Source organism: Aspergillus eucalypticola (assembly GCF_003184535.1).
Source record: "Aspergillus eucalypticola CBS 122712 chromosome Unknown BO83scaffold_11, whole genome shotgun sequence".
NCBI classification, from domain to species: domain Eukaryota; kingdom Fungi; phylum Ascomycota; class Eurotiomycetes; order Eurotiales; family Aspergillaceae; genus Aspergillus; species Aspergillus eucalypticola.
In genome coordinates, this window is record NW_020290285.1 from 886836 (window position 1) to 902122 (window position 15287).

Genomic DNA, 15287 nt, shown 5'->3' on the forward strand with positions numbered 1-15287 from the left:
CATCATCCCACCAGAATACAAGGCCCAGCTTCTAGCCTCAGCCTTGCAGGACCCCTACTTTCGACGTGTCTCCACAAAATCGCACATTGACCGCTGAATGGAGCATTTATGGAAAGAAATGTTATAGAAGAGTGCTATCATAGACCACCAGGGAAGCATTCAGCTGCCTTGAATTCGAGAAAGCGGCTGAGCCTCACATGATAGGCGGATCGATGAGGCTTGGTGTGATCCTGACGGATTCTAAACTGTTATGATTCGCTGAGTCCTGGGGGTTAGGGGCCAAAAGATGCGCCGTGGAACTCCTTCGGGTGGTTGAATAACCGAGAGCACCAATCATCTGGGTATAAATCGAAAGGGACGGGTAGACGGGTGTAGCCGATAGTAGAGTCATCTAGGACGCATTTTTGGGTTTTGGACATCTTGTAGCGATGGAGGTTGGACTTATGAAATTGACCTTGGATTTGTTGTCTAGTGTAGGCGAACCGGAGAAAGACCGACAGAAACAAAGTCAGCTAATTAATAATTATTGCCGTCACTATACTCAGATTGTCTATGTCTATGGCGGATGGTCAAATCATCAAGCACTCTCACCACCAAGCAACCCAGATCTCTCAACCGCTACAGAGCCTTCCCTCACTTCCACCGAACTCGATCTAGATGTATCCCAACTCTTGAATACGTACACTTCATCCTCATTCTCCGGCTCCACAGCCACCCGTCGGCTCGGATGTCCAGCATACTCTTCGAACATTTCATCAACAGAATGAACCTCCTTGCGCGATCCGGGTTCCTCAAACCGATCTGCTACAAGACCCGAGATTCCAAGCCGAGCATGAACATCAGGGACCGCTCCCTTGGCGGTTCTGATAGCGATTCCCGCGAAGATAAGGCCCACGATGACATACAAGAAGTTCACGGCAACCAGGGTGAAGAGTGGAGCCATGGGAACCCGCGATACAAGGGAAGTCTCCCTCTGCTGCGCTGCTAGTGCTGGGCGCGATTCAACCCCATCTGCTCCAAGGGCCAAGATCACCTTGCTAAATGACTGTGCAATCTTGTCTGCGAACTCCTGGCCCGTTTGGCTGAACGCGGCTGCCCCGATTTCCAGCTCAATGGACGGTTCCCAGTCGACGGTCTGCGCGATACTCGTTTGCCAGATGTTGGATACCGATGTGTTGCTGTCGGTGGGTACGAAGCGGGTCACGGAATTGTTGACTCGGTCGTACACGATGTCGTAAATCGTGGTGTTGCAGCCAAGAACGTAGCCATACACGCCCGACTCATTCTGCACGAACTCTGTCGAATTGGGGACGGTCCCGCCAGAGGTACCTAGTACGCCGGCGATGACGTAGTAGAACGGGTTTCCTGTGCCATAGTTGGAAGTCTCGTTGTCTTCTATGTCAGTTGTCATACTGGAGTCTGTAAAAAAGCCCGTAATCAATTCGGTGGAGTCGATGAAGCCGGCAAAGGCACTCGAGCAATTGTATCGGAGAGAGGTCGTCACTTCGGTCAGGTTGCATCTTTTGGAGAACATCTCGCACTGTGTCGCAGCACCATATGTTTGAGCTTCGTAATCCCGGTCGGTCACGGAGGCCGTGCCCTCTGGTATTCCTAGGTAGCTGTACATCGTGCTGTTGTTCTCGTAGGTGTACACGGTCGCAAAATCAGAGACGTTATTAAGCACGCCGAGACTGACGGTTGCATTTGCCAGGAACTGGCCCGTGACAGCCATCGAGACACTACATAGGCCAGTATCTTCCTGTGCTGCGACCGAATTGTTGCCTTTCAAGCACTGGGGGGTCAGGCCAAAGCTGTAGTCGGTATTGTTCGTGGCGGCAGTGGCGCGAGTGAACGAGACTGTCGTCGTAGTCAAGTGGAGCCAGGTATCTGCCAAGGAAACCAACGCCCTGATTTGGGACATATCAGACAATGTACAGATCAAATGATGGAGGTGCGTGCATTAGCTCTATGTACATACCCAAGTAATGTCGCTAGCAAAGCCACAGAAGCGGCTGAGAACAGCGTGGAAGTCTGAGGCTGCCGCTTCTTTTTCCACGAGACGAGGTAAACAATCCAGCTCCAGGTTGCTCCGAGAGTGCCCCCGTCAAAGAACTTGAGCATGAGCGTCAGTTGGTATGGGGTAGGCAGCCGTTCAAAACGTCCTTGTTGTATGTCCTGGAGGTACCTTCTCGCGATGGGAAACGATGCAAGCGTGATGAGAAAGCCCGACAGCATAGGAGCCAAGGTACTAGCCCATGAGGTCACAAATAGAAGGATACTCGAGTTCATATTCACGTAGTACGCATCTGATGAACCTTCTGTCGCGAGGCCCACGCGGAGATTCTCAAAAGGAGAGTCTCCATGTCCAACCCGGTAGCTAAAGACCAGTGCGAGGAAGACAGCTGTCAGTGATGAGAGGGGAATGGTGAGTAGAAACCAGCTCCAAATTACGAAAATCCAATGAGAGGTAATTCCAATCTTTTCGTCGTTCGCCTTGAGGTCTTTATTTGCATTGGATGACGCAGGGTCACTTGCGACAGAGACAACGGTATCAGACTCGGCCATGGTCAAGCTGTACTGTGGTCAATCCGATACTAAATCTTGGATAGAGGAAAAGGATGGTTTTGAGTTGCACCAACTCTGGGAGAGCCTACATAATATACAGGCGAAGTGGTAGGCCATTGCTCGTGCGTCTCGCGAGGCTGAGCGGCTGTCAGAACTTCAGTGCTATCAATCGGGGTCATCTTAGACCTATATTGAAAAGAGAAGTTTGCTAAGCAAATGTGTCATGTGGAGACTGCAATCGAAAGTTTTTCAGGTTTCCTGGCAGCACTACAGCATTGTGTAAAGCCACCAGGGTGTAGTGGGTCCTGTTTGACTGGCTAGACTAGGGAACTGATCCTCTCATTTGTTGAAGTCAGAGGTAGAAGGATCACGGGCTGGCGTCCGTCAGCATTCACTCCACCCACCTCATGACCATTAAAACTTTTCCTTATAACACACGGTCACTCCCTGTTAATTTAGCGACTGTGCCCATGCTAGAGCGGATTGCCTGCAGGCCTGGGTTAGGGGAGCTTTATCCGGTATCGGCCTTTCACTGCTCATGGTTATGAAAATCGTTTGGCTTGGTCAAGGAACATTTGCACTTAGGCAATCATTGTATATGAACTAGTTGTCTATCTGTGGTGGTATAACAAAGAATATTCTGTCAGCTTGACAGGGCAACAAGACGAACTCCCATCTTGACAGGTCGTGGACATGCTGAATCCATCGAGACGGCGCTAGGCACATATTGTGCCACTTGCTCTTGTGTTGCTCCATTGGTTTGTGTATGTGGTCCGAGCTTCCACCAACGGATAGGCAGGGATGCACGTAGTCCATTCATACTCTGAAAGAAACGGTGGGCAAATTCACCTCGGGATAGGGTGTCTAATAGTCGGACAGCATGTTATAGTCTGGGTTTTGGAGCCGGGAAAGATATTTCGAGGGGTTTCGAGTAGAGATGGCTTTCATCTCATCGGTGCGTTGTCACACAATATGATGCCGGGGAAAGCATGGGACCGAAGGCTCTCTCAAGGAGTTGAGGTCCCAGCCAGATTCATTCCTTCGATGTTTCCACGAGACCAACCTGTCGTTGCGTTTCGAAGAGAGATCGTGTTTCGTCATGCAGGTTCGTTTCTATGTGAGGTGCGTTAGTAACACAACTTCGGTCAGCAAGAACGCTTCTCTGAGCCTGGAATGCCTCTGTTAGTACTCTTATCAAGCCAGTTGGTAGCCCGTGGAGCTTAGCATAATGTTCCCAATTCTTGGTAGAAACAGGGCAGACTTGCTTTGGCAAAAGGTCTAGAAGATTTACGCATGTCAACTCAAGCGTGTAATCTTCACTGTCATGCCTACTCCATTGTGCGATACGACATAGTACACATACCATGCCTCTATGGCGCTCTCATCGTCCCTCAGTGCCGAACAGTTCTTTCCACGCTCTATCTATATAGCTGCAATGCTTGCTGCAAGTGCCAACAGGAAAGCCCAAAAACATAAATTGGAAAGAAAAAGTTGCTAGGCCATTTGGAATGGGTTGTCAATCGAAGGGGTGGACAGTTTGTCGCAAGAGCTTGTTGTCAAGCGAGTTGAAAATAAAATACCCCCTAAGAGAATTGAAGCTATATGACAAATTGACGGGGGCCGACATAGCCACAAGGGGTTGATCCTGCTGTGTTGGGTGGAGCTTTTGTCAAGAGCCCGAACCCTGGGGATGTCACTGCAACATCAGCAGATGCCAACTGCGGGAACCTCGTGAAATACTGGGCTGGTAAATTGGAGTGGTGTGACCCAGAACATGACCGATGTGGATGATTTGGTCTGGGTGACCGAGGTAGAGTGATTGTCCCGATAAAAGTCTCCCATGTCAAAGAAATCACCGGGACACCAGCTCCGAGAGATATAGTAGGTTGTTCCGTGTCTGACGAACGGTACCTGCATTGCATCTTCATGTCATGACGAACACCCCCAACGGGATGGAGTCAGAGTTGGGGGCCGAACCTGCACCGGGCCAGAGCAGTGTCTACATCATCCTTTGAGGCAGTGAGGCGGAATTAAACTCCTCATGTATGTCTATTTGTCAAGTAGTACTTGGCTTTCAACTTGCGATGTTGCAGAGAGAATGGGTAGTCAAATGCCAACATCTCCAGTTGAGGTGTGGCTAGGACCTCTCGGAACAGCAATCCGCATAGGTCGGGGCTGTAAAAACACATGGGTAATAAAGTTTCTGGCCTGAAAGGATATATTCTATACGACTATTATGGCAGGGTTAGAGATGGAAAGGATACCAGCAGTGTGATGAGAAACTGAAAGGGGGGTAACATCTGGATAGCTTCTGATCCGACGCCAAGGGAAAGTCTGCTAGACTAGCCTGTCTCGCTAAGGACGAGTTCGGCTGGCATGCTCGCTCATGTCCAGCAGCGTCAGACCCCACCCTCCGCCACAGCGCTTGGCCGGATCCGCCATCTGCCAATGTCAGCTTCCCATGAGCGATCGAGGCGCCCGGAGAATAAACTACGCAGGAACGGGAAGCCGAGATGTTGGTTCTCTGCCCCCAGATTGGATCGCCACAGCCACCATCTGAAACACAAACTCAATCCCTGGAAGCTGAAACCGGCCCCTTCCGTCACACAGTGCCTTACACAGTGCCAATGCTGAATAGGGGCATTTCCACTGCACTACATGACTATTCTACAAAGTTTCTCGGGGAATCTTTGTGTGCCTTAGGGCTGCTGGCATGTGTGTAACTCTCGAGTCTCCGAGAGGGCGTGGATGCGCAGTCACTAGACGAGGTAAACACAACACAGTAAAGGCTTGAGTGTATACGGGATGACTTTTTTTTTTTTTTTTTTTTTTTTTTTGAGAGTGCGTCCTTAGCAGAATAGTTCTGGCAGTCAGTGTGTGTGTGTTTGTCTCGGTGAAGATGGAAAATCACAAATCGATGGAGATTTCGGCCCCGCACTAGTTCGGCCTCAGCCCGAACGTGTCTGCCTGAACTCAGTCAACTCACACATTGGACGTGTCCCCCTCCAGTCAATGATGCTATTTGGCACAGGCGCCGTGTGCTCTCGGTTCCTCTTTCCGACGCGCGGTGGCCCATGCAAAACCTAACGTTGGCCAGTTCATCCTCCTCACTGGTTCCTCACGCCTGAACCTGCGACAGCCGCGGGGTGGAGACTTCTCCCAATGATGGCTCTCATGGGCTCGGCCAACACGGATGCTCGCTGAGCTTGGCTCTGTCGGCCTTACGCACATGGCTCCTCGGGCTTTTTTCTTGCGCTAGTCTCTATCATGGAGGGAGGATTATCCATCCTACTGGTCTGGGATTATACCCCCGGTGGGCTGGTGTCGGCGTAGTGCCGCACGATCTTAGGTTTCCGCATCTTCAACATGTTGGACGGACCTCTCAGATGCATCCTGAGGGCAGAATCGGATAGACGTGATGGCAATATCCTTCATTTCGTACAGTCACACGTCAGCCCCGATTGGCAGCTAAATTAGCGGGCCGTTGGTGATGACCGACTATCATCGCTGATTTGCTCGGACCCCTCAAGTCACTCAGCCCACCGTTCACAAGTAGTATCCAACCAACGATGCCTTGGAGCACCTCCTGCAAATTGGGGCCGCTCACAATCCTTCACACCTTCTGTTCCTGAGAGGGGCTGAAGAGATGCCATACCGCCAGCTTGTATAAAGAGCGCGAGTGCGCTGCTCCAGAATGACTCTATCCAAGCAGAGCATTTTCACAGTATCAAGTCGGTTTCGACAGTCCTTCCTTTTTTTTTCACTTTTTTCAAGTTTATACAGAAGCTATTGACTAGCTTCATCACATTCCTTCAATCACATACACTCCTTGCAGAGCACACAATCATTAGCATTTGTCCTACTCATCAACCAATTTCTACTTACAATACCTTTCTACCAAGATGCGTTTCACTCAGTTCTTCAACGTAAGCAGCCATCCTGCACATATTCGGCTCTCAGCAACAGAGTACTAACATCCGTCCTACAGTACCTTGCTGTCGGCTCCCTTGCCGGCATCGCCGCCGCCGCTCCGTTGGGAACTCGGACCCTGGAGGTCGAGGAGGGAGAGCAGTTGGCCTCCCGTTCCACCAACGCAGTGGTGAGCGTCAGCGCATTGGCTGTCACTAGTATCAACGACAGTGTTGGCAAGAGCTCCGGCTCGAACTCTTACACCATGTACACCGGCGATGGTTCGACGGCTGATGGATGGCCCGCCAAGTCCGACTGGCTTTCCTTCGATGCGATGTATGCTTGAGGCCCCCCTTTCGGGCTTACTTCCAAAGCACCCGTTATACTAACCCATCACTACTATAGGTGGGAGGCCAACGAGGATGCTGTCATTGCCAATTCCTGCAGCAACAATGGCTGGGGCCAGGACAACTCAGCAACCGAGACCGCAAACATTAAGAGTGCCATTGAGAAGGTCGCTGAGGAGTCCATGGTCGACCATCGCTTCATTCTGGCCGTGGTTCTGCAGGAATCCAAGGGCTGTGTCCGGGTCCCGACTACCGCCAACAGTGTAAGCAACCCTGGCCTCATGCAGAGTTACGAGGGTACGGGTACTTGCTATGGGAAGAGCACCTGCTCCGACTCGGAGATCGTCCAGATGATCCGCGATGGAGGTACGTTATAAACCTTGGAATTATCCTTGCGTGACCTGCAGTTTCTAACATCACACCTCCCTACTTCAGCTATTGGAACTTCCGCCAGTGGTGGTTATGGCCTCGCTTCTTACCTGGACTTGGCCGATCGGACTGGTGTTGCGGCCTACTACCGTGCCGCCAGACTTTACAACTCTGGTGTAAACTCCCTCCAGTCGACCACCAACCTTGATCTTGCCTCCGGTGCCACTTCTTGCTACGCCTCTGATATCGCCAACCGTCTCACTGGCTGGACGACGGCGACCTCCAAGTGCTCTAGCTCGTAAGCTGCTTCGTTCCTACGTAGTAGTGGGATTGAAGATATATCTTCCCAGCGTTGGCATGAACATGCCTTGAACACTTGTTTATGGCGATTGTTCCGTTCACTTCTTCTTCTATACGATAAGGGTGGCACAAACCTGCTCAGGGAGCACTTGTCCCCTCATCGCGATTTTGCCTTGCTTTTTGTTCGTTCCCGTGATATCGTTCTGTCCTTGTATTTCAAATGATTTTTAACTTCAATTAGAAGCATTGCTCGCTCTAAATAGATACCCGTCACCTGCAAAGCAGGTGACTAGATTTCATCTGATAAGCTAGATATACTTACTGAAACGGGTAAAAGGCTATTCCATGGACCCGAAAGAACCCGAATGGCGACAGGCAGAAGAAGAGTAACAAGTCTGTTTGGTTCATTTTGTAGGTCACAGACAGTGTCATTCCTATTTGTGATTGATAACAATTCCCTGTCTAAGAGCATCTCATATCAGCGATCCACTTTCCTCGGGTCGGCAGTCGCCGGCCGCCGAGCAAACCACAACAACTTCATACTTCAGTTACTGTCGAACTTGGCACTTTTACCATGTGCATGGTTACATTCCTGCTCTTTCGACAGTATGAAATATGAGATGGAGAAGAGTGGCTGTCGCGAGAAGCCAGCGCACGGCATCGCACCTGTGGCCCGCTTCCCTCAGAGCCGTGGCGATGGCTATCGAAGTACTACCCAGCCAGGTACAGACCTGTCAGACTGGAAGTGCTTGGCGGACGTCACTATGTGGAAGTGCACCTTACTAGAATGTGTTGGTAAGATGGTGACCCAGAAATTGATCTGATTACGGTTGTATGGAGCGCTAAACCAGGGGTACAGCCAGCATGATGTACACGTTCATGTTGACATGGGTGGCGATTGCACCAGCATCCAGAGATCGAGACGATATCAGTAACCTCTCCCACCTCAGCATGGACAACTACAATTGGGCTCGCTTCTTACCTGCGAGTATCGTCAATGTGTGCCTCCTCCCTTTGATCATCTCTACTTTTGCGCGCTCGACTGGCGGCTATGTCAATCCGACTATTACATTGGCTGCGTACTTTCTTCGCCGAGTGTCCTTATCACGGGCTGCTATGTACATTGGGGGGCAGATCATTGGAAGTGCATTGGCAGTGTGGGCTGTGCATGAAGCATATGGTAGCACAGGGCTAAATATGGGGTGTATCATCAATCCTGGAGGGATTTCGATACGCGATGCATGTGTTGCTGAGATGATCGGCAGTTTTGCTATAGTAGTGGCAGTCATGTACATTGCTGCTGGTCGCAAAACTAGAGGGTTATTTGGAGATGCGACGTCGCCTTGGATGGTGGGCATTGCCATTGAGGCTGGGTTCTGGCTACCCAGATTCATATGGCAGGAGTATCCCCGTGCAAATAGGTCATCGTGGCCTGCGTTTTGGGATATTATGATTAGTGGCAGCTGTTGACAAGCATTCTTGAATGAACTCAATGTTTTGAGTCTTCAACAGGAGTTTCCGTTCTTTCGTAGTAATGGTAGTATCGCTTCAGTATACAGGGCTAGTTCACTACCTTCAATAATGAGCGTTGCGATCTCTTAGGACCAGGATGAAGAGGCCTAATCATGAAAAATAGCAAACGTGGTCTATACTACTATTGGAAAAGGAAAAAAGATTTTAAGACAAAAAGAAATGAATAATAAGAATAATCACACATGGCGCTTAGAGATAAAATCGAATGTGGCGCGATCGGGCGAACTCGGAAATCGGAAGATAAGAGAGCACGGGATCGAGCCTGGGGAAAAATGAAACAAAAACAAAAAGAATTCTCCCCGACTGGGAGTCGAACCCAGGTCTCCCGCGCTTGTTCCCGAAAGGGATTGACAAGCGGAAATCATGACCGTTAGACCATCGAGGATTGGAGATATTACGTGTGTCTATTTCTTGCTACATAACCTACCGGTAAAGCACTAGATCATTAGCTGTAAATCAAGCTGCTGTTCAAGGTATTCCGATAAAAACCACATGCCTCGAGTATTATTTGACATTTTTAAACTATTTGGAGGCCATTTTTGACTGTGATCTGGTATTTTCGCTGCAATTTGCACATTTGGTTCTTTTTGCTTTTCGTTCGGGATGTGCCATGGAGATATATATAATTACGACCAATCATTGTAGGTTGAAGTACCCTACAACAGACTGCAACTACTCCCAAGTCACTCTACTTATTTACGCCATTCATCGTGTCATTCAATATAGGGTTTACCAGTAGCAGCGCCGGGCGCAAAAGGTAAGTGGCTGCGTTTGTTCGCCGCAATGGTAGCATATGCAACATGTGGGTCGACACCGGGCCTTGGCGACAGCAGTATGAGAACCATAGGAGTGATCTATGTACGAGGCTCATGACTAGTGCTTCATAACCTCAAAACGTATTGCGATGTTCGATTATCAAGTCTAGTGGTTACTTCTACCCGGGAGTCATTACAAATGGAGCGAAAGAGAGAATTCAAACCATCAAATAATGTATAGTATTACTAGGATACAATAATAAAAAGGAGTGACAACCCAGCAACGACTGACAATGCACACCTCAACTATTAGACACTACTCCCCCAGCATTCTGGCTCGGATAAGATACAAAGGAAATGAAGACAACAGAGTAAAAACATCACACGCTATGGAACAATTTCGAAACCCATCATCAAGTCGTTATTCGTCGCACCACCAATCACTTCTTACTCGATGGTAATCTTCTTCGAAGAAGGAGCAGCCGCCTTTGGCACGAAGATGGACAGGATGCCATTCTTCAAGGAAGCCTTGACAGCATCCTGGTCGACGCGAGTAGGGAAGGAGAAGGTGCGGTGGAACTCGCCAACGGAGCGCTCGCTGACCCAGTAGTGATGCTTGGTCTTGGATTTGTTCTTCGAGACTTGCTTATCGCCCGAGGGGACGACAGCGCTGCCCTCACCCTGGTTGTTGTTGTTGGCGTTCTCCGGGGCAGGGGTGTTCTGAGCCTCGTCATTGTCCGAGGAGTGGTATTCGCGCTCGGTGCGACCCTTGATCACGAGAGTCTGAGGGTCGGAGAACTCAATGTCGACGTCCTTCTGGGCGATGCCGGGCAGCTCACCATCGAGGTGGTAGCCATCCGAGGTCTCGCGGACGTCGAAGCGAGGCGCAAAGGTGCGAGCAGAAGTCACCGAGGAGCCTTGGCCGGAGCGGTGGAGATCATAGTCGTCCAGCAGGCGGAAGAGAGGGGCGAAGTCGCCAGCAGTAGGGATGGTTCGGAAGAGAGACATTGTGGTAGGTAGATTTGTTATGATAGTAGTAGTGTTAGATGTAGTTGCGATTAGGAAGGTGGTTGCGAGAGTTGTATTTGTAGTAGTAGTAGATGCTTGATGTCTGTTGCGATGATGAGGATCGACTGGAAGAGACCTCGAAGGGCCTTATATAGCTTTTGGACCCCATGATGGTGACTGGTAGAGGCAGGTACCAGCTCGTAGGGGTAGCTGCTGGAGGAAGCTGGAAGCTCCGTGAACGATCGTTGGCACCAGTAGCCCAGGATGGTTAGTGCCCGCCAGAGACAGCGGGAAGGCCCCAGGCACCCCCGGACGCTTCTGGCGGGTTCGACGCACAGTCACGTGATAACCACCCGGTTTGCCACCCGCCACAAGGAAGGGAGGGTTGGAGTCTGGATTCATTCTAACCACTATCCACACACCGTGTGCTGCTGCTGGTCATCGCCCGGGAGAAGCTGTCAAGCCAACGCATTCCCCGCTCGTTTCCAGATTATTCCACTGGCGTGCATCCCTTCTGTGGTACAAAACTTACGACCTACAAGCAACAAGCTACAAGCTACACGGTGCCACTGCAAGCTGTCGTCGGTCGCTTTCGTCATGGTGAAGCAATCATCCCTTCCAAATTTCCCAACATGCATTGGTCTCGCACATTCGCCCAGATTCGACGGATATCTGGAGCTCGATTTCAGTAAACAAGAAGTTTCGATGGTCGGAATCGCCACCTGAGTCTCAATTGAACTTCACGCAAACGATGGCGTGCCGGCCCGCTGGTTGACCATGTATGGCCACAAGCTGCAAAGAATCGCGTTTATCATATCGTCAGCTGTACCGTGGTGATGATAGACGAAACCTGACCCTAGGGCCGCACAGAAGTGCTGACTGTTTCTGTGAAAGGGCTGGCTTCCTGGCACGGTCTAGGGGCCCTTCCAGTGCAACAGAAGGCAAAGTAGGGTGGTCAGTGAAATACTTGAGGTAGTGCAGATAGGAGGGTCACAAAGACCAAAGCACTAAGGATTCTACAAGGTAGTTGCATCCTCCTTCTCAGCAAGCAAAATGCGGCCATGCGAGCCGTGAGTATAGCGAAGGGCAAGGTCTAGACTCCAGGGACTCCGGGTGTGTCCCAACCAATGAACAGGGCTAGCTGGGTTATAGAAGACGATGTAGAGCTGTAGTGGCTGGATGGAAAATGGCACCGGAATGGTTACAGACGGGGAAGGAATAAGCAATACTACACCCGTAGAACAGACATGTGAAAAATATGCGTAGCATATATGAGGGGTTGAAGATCTTCTTGAAAGCACTCCCAGCGCACCAGAGATCCATTCCAAAACAAATCCCAGTATACCAGGAACCAGTCGCTGTTATATCAACATGCCTTCCAACCAGATGAGCAAGTCGGATGCTTCCCGCATCCAGTCCACCCAAGTAAGCAGGTGCTATATGTTGGCATAGATTACAAGCTCACAAAGCTACAGGCCCAAGGTGGAAAAGATATGAGCTCTGGTGGCTTCGCTGCTCGAGCTCAAGGAGCTGCCGATCGCAATGCCAACGCTGCAGCATCCAGCACCCGTTCCTCTCAGGGCCCGTCATCGGGAACGCACCAAAGTGGCCAGCAGTCCACGCCCGGAAAGAGATGAGCTCGTGAAGTAGCACATGATGGCACAATTTCTTATGGCTATGATGTCATTATGGCACTTTTTGATTGGGTTGCTGTCATGAGCACACATAATTATGAAGTTGGTCATGCCTCGTACGACAGTTGTTGCGGGGTGCTTTTTTCCGAGGGTGTCGGTCTGTTATTGACGCATTATCTACCAGAAATTTGGAAATGGAAGCTTGGGATTCTCAGAAAACTTACATATTGAACGAACTGGCATTCGTGTGGCAGCCCCTTTTCTGGGTTAAGAAGAGAAGCCTGTAGCCATAATGCTGGTGCTAGGATGGAGGCAACACAAGGAGTTGTGCATTCACAGTAACGCATCTTGCATAGTAGGTGACGTAGATCTATCAAAATATCGTGATGTATGAAGCATTAATTAATATGGTCATAATAGAACAGGACCTCAAACATGGCAATTCGCTGGGGACACCAAAGAAGAGCCGTGTCGGCCAAACATGGGTCATTCGTGTACACAAGATGGGAAAGAATATCGCCTTTAAATGACGCCATTTTAAATGCTGAGCATGATCATGTTACACCCAAGCTCCGTATACAGCCACTGGCTTCAGTGCCCATATGGAGGTGTGGTGGATACATTGTGCAGATCTTCAGGAGAGGCTTCTTCATGCGCAAGAGTCACATCTGTCGTGATCATAATGCCCATGTTTCGTTCGAAGTCGCCCGCGCAGCCCTGTTGTAGTGCCGGCAGGACATCCATAATATGTTCTTGGCTCTCTCCCGACGAATTTTGTCGTTTCTTTGGCCAGCCCATAGACGAGAGCTCGTACGGCTGAGGCTCACAGGTGCTGACCATCGTAACATCTCGACCCCCACTTTTCGAGTTGAAAAAGGTCGTTCGGCTTAGGTCCTTTTTATCGTATCCGCGGGAAGAACTGTAGGATGCAAACCAGGAAAAGTGAGAGAGGAGAGGCTTGATTCCCGGGGCGCAGACAATGATGGCTGAGACAAAGGCCTGCCGTGACGCCCAGCCCAAAGCTGTAGCGAGAGTCGAGAGGTCTTTGACGGAGTAGTATGCTCGAAGAGCGGCAGCGATCATGACGAAGATGCCGGAGGAAAACAGACCCGTGAGGATCCACTTCTGAGACGTCGGGATTTTGGCGACGATAATTAGTGGAATTGGGACGCACATGATACAGAGATCGGTTCTGATGCAATAGGTGAGCAAGCATGACTGATCGTGGAAGAATACCGCACTTACAAGATGCTTAAGACTTCAATGACGATGTAGTTCAATGGGCGCACAGTGCAGTTGTCTTGGATTGTCTTAGTAGAGGAGGATAATCTGCAAGGCATGATACTAACTTCCTGCATATGGCTTGACCTGCCAATTTTTCTCGATTGGCCTGCACATAAGAAGGTCGAAGAGCAGTGAGGTGACAAATGTGCACATTGTGAAAGCGCCCACAGCCAAGGCTAGCCGGTGTTGCGAAAGACCGATCCTATAACCTGTCAGACTTATGCCTATCCCTATCCTGAAGCAATGAACCTAAGCTTGATGCTTACGTGAGTCTGTTGTAGAGAAACACAAGCACTCCCTTGAAAGACCACACCATGAGAATATACGAAACCCAGGCAAGAAACGCATAGATTGAGCCTTTGGTTAACGACGGGACCTGATCATCCGGTACCTCAGCGGCAGTGGTGGCATTGAGGCCTATATTGCTGCCATAGACAGCTAAGCATGAAGTATCAATGAAAGTGTCAACCAATTAAGGTACGAATCGAGTAAGCTTACCAGTGCACAGATATAAGAATACAACAAGGAGAGTCCAGAAAAGCTGATGCTGATTAGCCCGCGTTTCACCGCAAAAGGAATACTGGTCTCTGAAAACCTACCGTTCCAAGCACCAGACACACATCGTCCCAGCGGAACATACCACGATCCACGGAGAAGCGCGTGTACAATCGAATTGCAATAACAACCAGCCCTATTGCCCATTCGCTGAACATCTCTGCGGTAAGATTGTAGCCCATTCTTCGACAAAAGATCACCACACGCAATGGGACTCGTGTGTATTGAGTGAAAGTTGAAAAGAACCACGGGATGAGATAACGGTCGGGGTTACGGAAACAGTGTTGTATCAGAAAGTCGCGACATGGTTGAAGCCCTTACCATACGGCCAGAAAAGGGGAGAAGCAGTCAAGGGAAGGATATGGCGACAATGACCGTCGCTCTGCACTTTACATGCAGTGACACAAACATAGCAGACTATCGGTTACCCAGCAAGGAAAATGAAAGCCCGCTCATAATTCCCATAACTAGATTGGTGAAGCTGGAGTGGAGAGGAAATCCAACACACGCTAAAGCAAAAAATTTAGCACTAGCCTTCCATTGCCAGACAAAGAGGCTATCTACGCCCATCTGCGGCCGATCTCGTCAATGGATCCGGTTTCGGAAAGCCGCAGATCGCTCTCCCCCTCTCTCGCTGCTGCTAAAAGAATGCGAATCATACATAGCAGAACCCGACTAGTAGTTCTACAACCATGGAAGAAGTCAAATTAAGCCTAACTCAAATGGCCACCGGCCGGAGTCAGCCAAACCTTGTAGGTTCTCACGCCTCATCGGACAGGATGAGGGACGTGCCGTGCCATGGGGAGGACGTGGCAGGCGTCAGGACAGCTCCAAAATCGAGCTCAGCATAAACCACAAAATCCTCCCAATTCTTGGACGGATCTAGAAAACCCGAGTAGTGGGCAGGAGCACCGTACGCTCTTTGCGTCGAGGGGGTAGAAAGCTGAGGCCAACAGTGGACCCCAAGCGTACGTACTAGATCCAAGCTGTAGGAACTCAGAAAGAGCATTCAGATGTTTGAGCCAGTT

General features: G+C 50.0%; 7 protein-coding genes and 1 non-coding gene across 8 annotated transcripts; 2 read left to right on the forward strand and 6 right to left on the reverse strand.

Annotated features, from left to right (window-relative positions):
• Positions 1 to 577: 577 nt before the first annotated feature.
• On the reverse strand, positions 578 to 2565 carry BO83DRAFT_408077 (uncharacterized protein; the record flags this gene model as incomplete). Its single annotated transcript, XM_025534014.1, has 2 exons — positions 578 to 1907; positions 1979 to 2565. 2 exons carry the CDS (start codon positions 2563 to 2565, stop codon positions 578 to 580), a joined length of 1917 nt encoding a protein of 638 aa, XP_025388664.1.
• Positions 2566 to 3489: 924 nt separating this feature from the next.
• BO83DRAFT_27958 (uncharacterized protein) lies at positions 3490 to 4047 on the reverse strand. Its single transcript, XM_025527091.1, has one exon. The coding sequence runs from the start codon at positions 3929 to 3931 to the stop codon at positions 3599 to 3601; it is 333 nt and encodes a 110-aa protein (XP_025388665.1). The 5' UTR covers positions 3932 to 4047; the 3' UTR covers positions 3490 to 3598.
• A 763-nt stretch (positions 4048 to 4810) lies between these two features.
• BO83DRAFT_444804 (uncharacterized protein) lies at positions 4811 to 6191 on the reverse strand (the record flags this gene model as incomplete). Its single annotated transcript, XM_025536514.1, has 4 exons — positions 5874 to 6191; positions 5677 to 5777; positions 5156 to 5214; positions 4811 to 5133 (listed from the first exon to the last, which is right to left on the reverse strand). Exons 1-4 carry the CDS (start codon positions 5955 to 5957, stop codon positions 4811 to 4813), a joined length of 567 nt encoding a protein of 188 aa, XP_025388666.1. The 5' UTR covers positions 5958 to 6191.
• A 72-nt stretch (positions 6192 to 6263) lies between these two features.
• Positions 6264 to 9092, forward strand: BO83DRAFT_408078 (uncharacterized protein; the record flags this gene model as incomplete). Its single annotated transcript, XM_025534015.1, has 8 exons — positions 6264 to 6491; positions 6554 to 6810; positions 6880 to 7187; positions 7257 to 7488; positions 7973 to 8096; positions 8177 to 8285; positions 8350 to 8911; positions 9050 to 9092. The coding sequence occupies exons 1-8, from the start codon at positions 6468 to 6470 to the stop codon at positions 9090 to 9092; spliced, it is 1659 nt and encodes a 552-aa protein (XP_025388667.1). The 5' UTR covers positions 6264 to 6467.
• Positions 9093 to 9318: 226 nt separating this feature from the next.
• BO83DRAFT_t146 lies at positions 9319 to 9408 on the reverse strand. Its single transcript has one exon. It is a non-coding gene; the product is annotated as a tRNA-Asp (tRNA).
• A 587-nt stretch (positions 9409 to 9995) lies between these two features.
• BO83DRAFT_378284 (Hsp20/alpha crystallin family protein) lies at positions 9996 to 10880 on the reverse strand. The gene has a single exon (XM_025531210.1). The coding sequence runs from the start codon at positions 10784 to 10786 to the stop codon at positions 10226 to 10228; it is 561 nt and encodes a 186-aa protein (XP_025388668.1). The 5' UTR covers positions 10787 to 10880; the 3' UTR covers positions 9996 to 10225.
• A 1277-nt stretch (positions 10881 to 12157) lies between these two features.
• BO83DRAFT_426863 (uncharacterized protein) lies at positions 12158 to 12423 on the forward strand (the record flags this gene model as incomplete). The annotated part of the gene is made up of 2 exons (XM_025535310.1): positions 12158 to 12211; positions 12262 to 12423. The coding sequence occupies 2 exons, from the start codon at positions 12158 to 12160 to the stop codon at positions 12421 to 12423; spliced, it is 216 nt and encodes a 71-aa protein (XP_025388669.1).
• Positions 12424 to 13011: 588 nt separating this feature from the next.
• On the reverse strand, positions 13012 to 14417 carry BO83DRAFT_360463 (uncharacterized protein; the record flags this gene model as incomplete). Its single annotated transcript, XM_025529404.1, has 6 exons — positions 13012 to 13612; positions 13666 to 13720; positions 13770 to 13906; positions 13971 to 14142; positions 14203 to 14245; positions 14304 to 14417. The coding sequence occupies 6 exons, from the start codon at positions 14415 to 14417 to the stop codon at positions 13012 to 13014; spliced, it is 1122 nt and encodes a 373-aa protein (XP_025388670.1).
• Positions 14418 to 15287: the final 870 nt, after the last annotated feature.

Coding starts and splice junctions, on each gene's coding strand:
- BO83DRAFT_27958 (XM_025527091.1), bottom strand. CDS start 3,931: ATGGTATGTGTACTATGTCGTATCGCACAATGGAGTAGGCATGACAGT.
- BO83DRAFT_378284 (XM_025531210.1), bottom strand. CDS start 10,786: ATGTCTCTCTTCCGAACCATCCCTACTGCTGGCGACTTCGCCCCTCTC.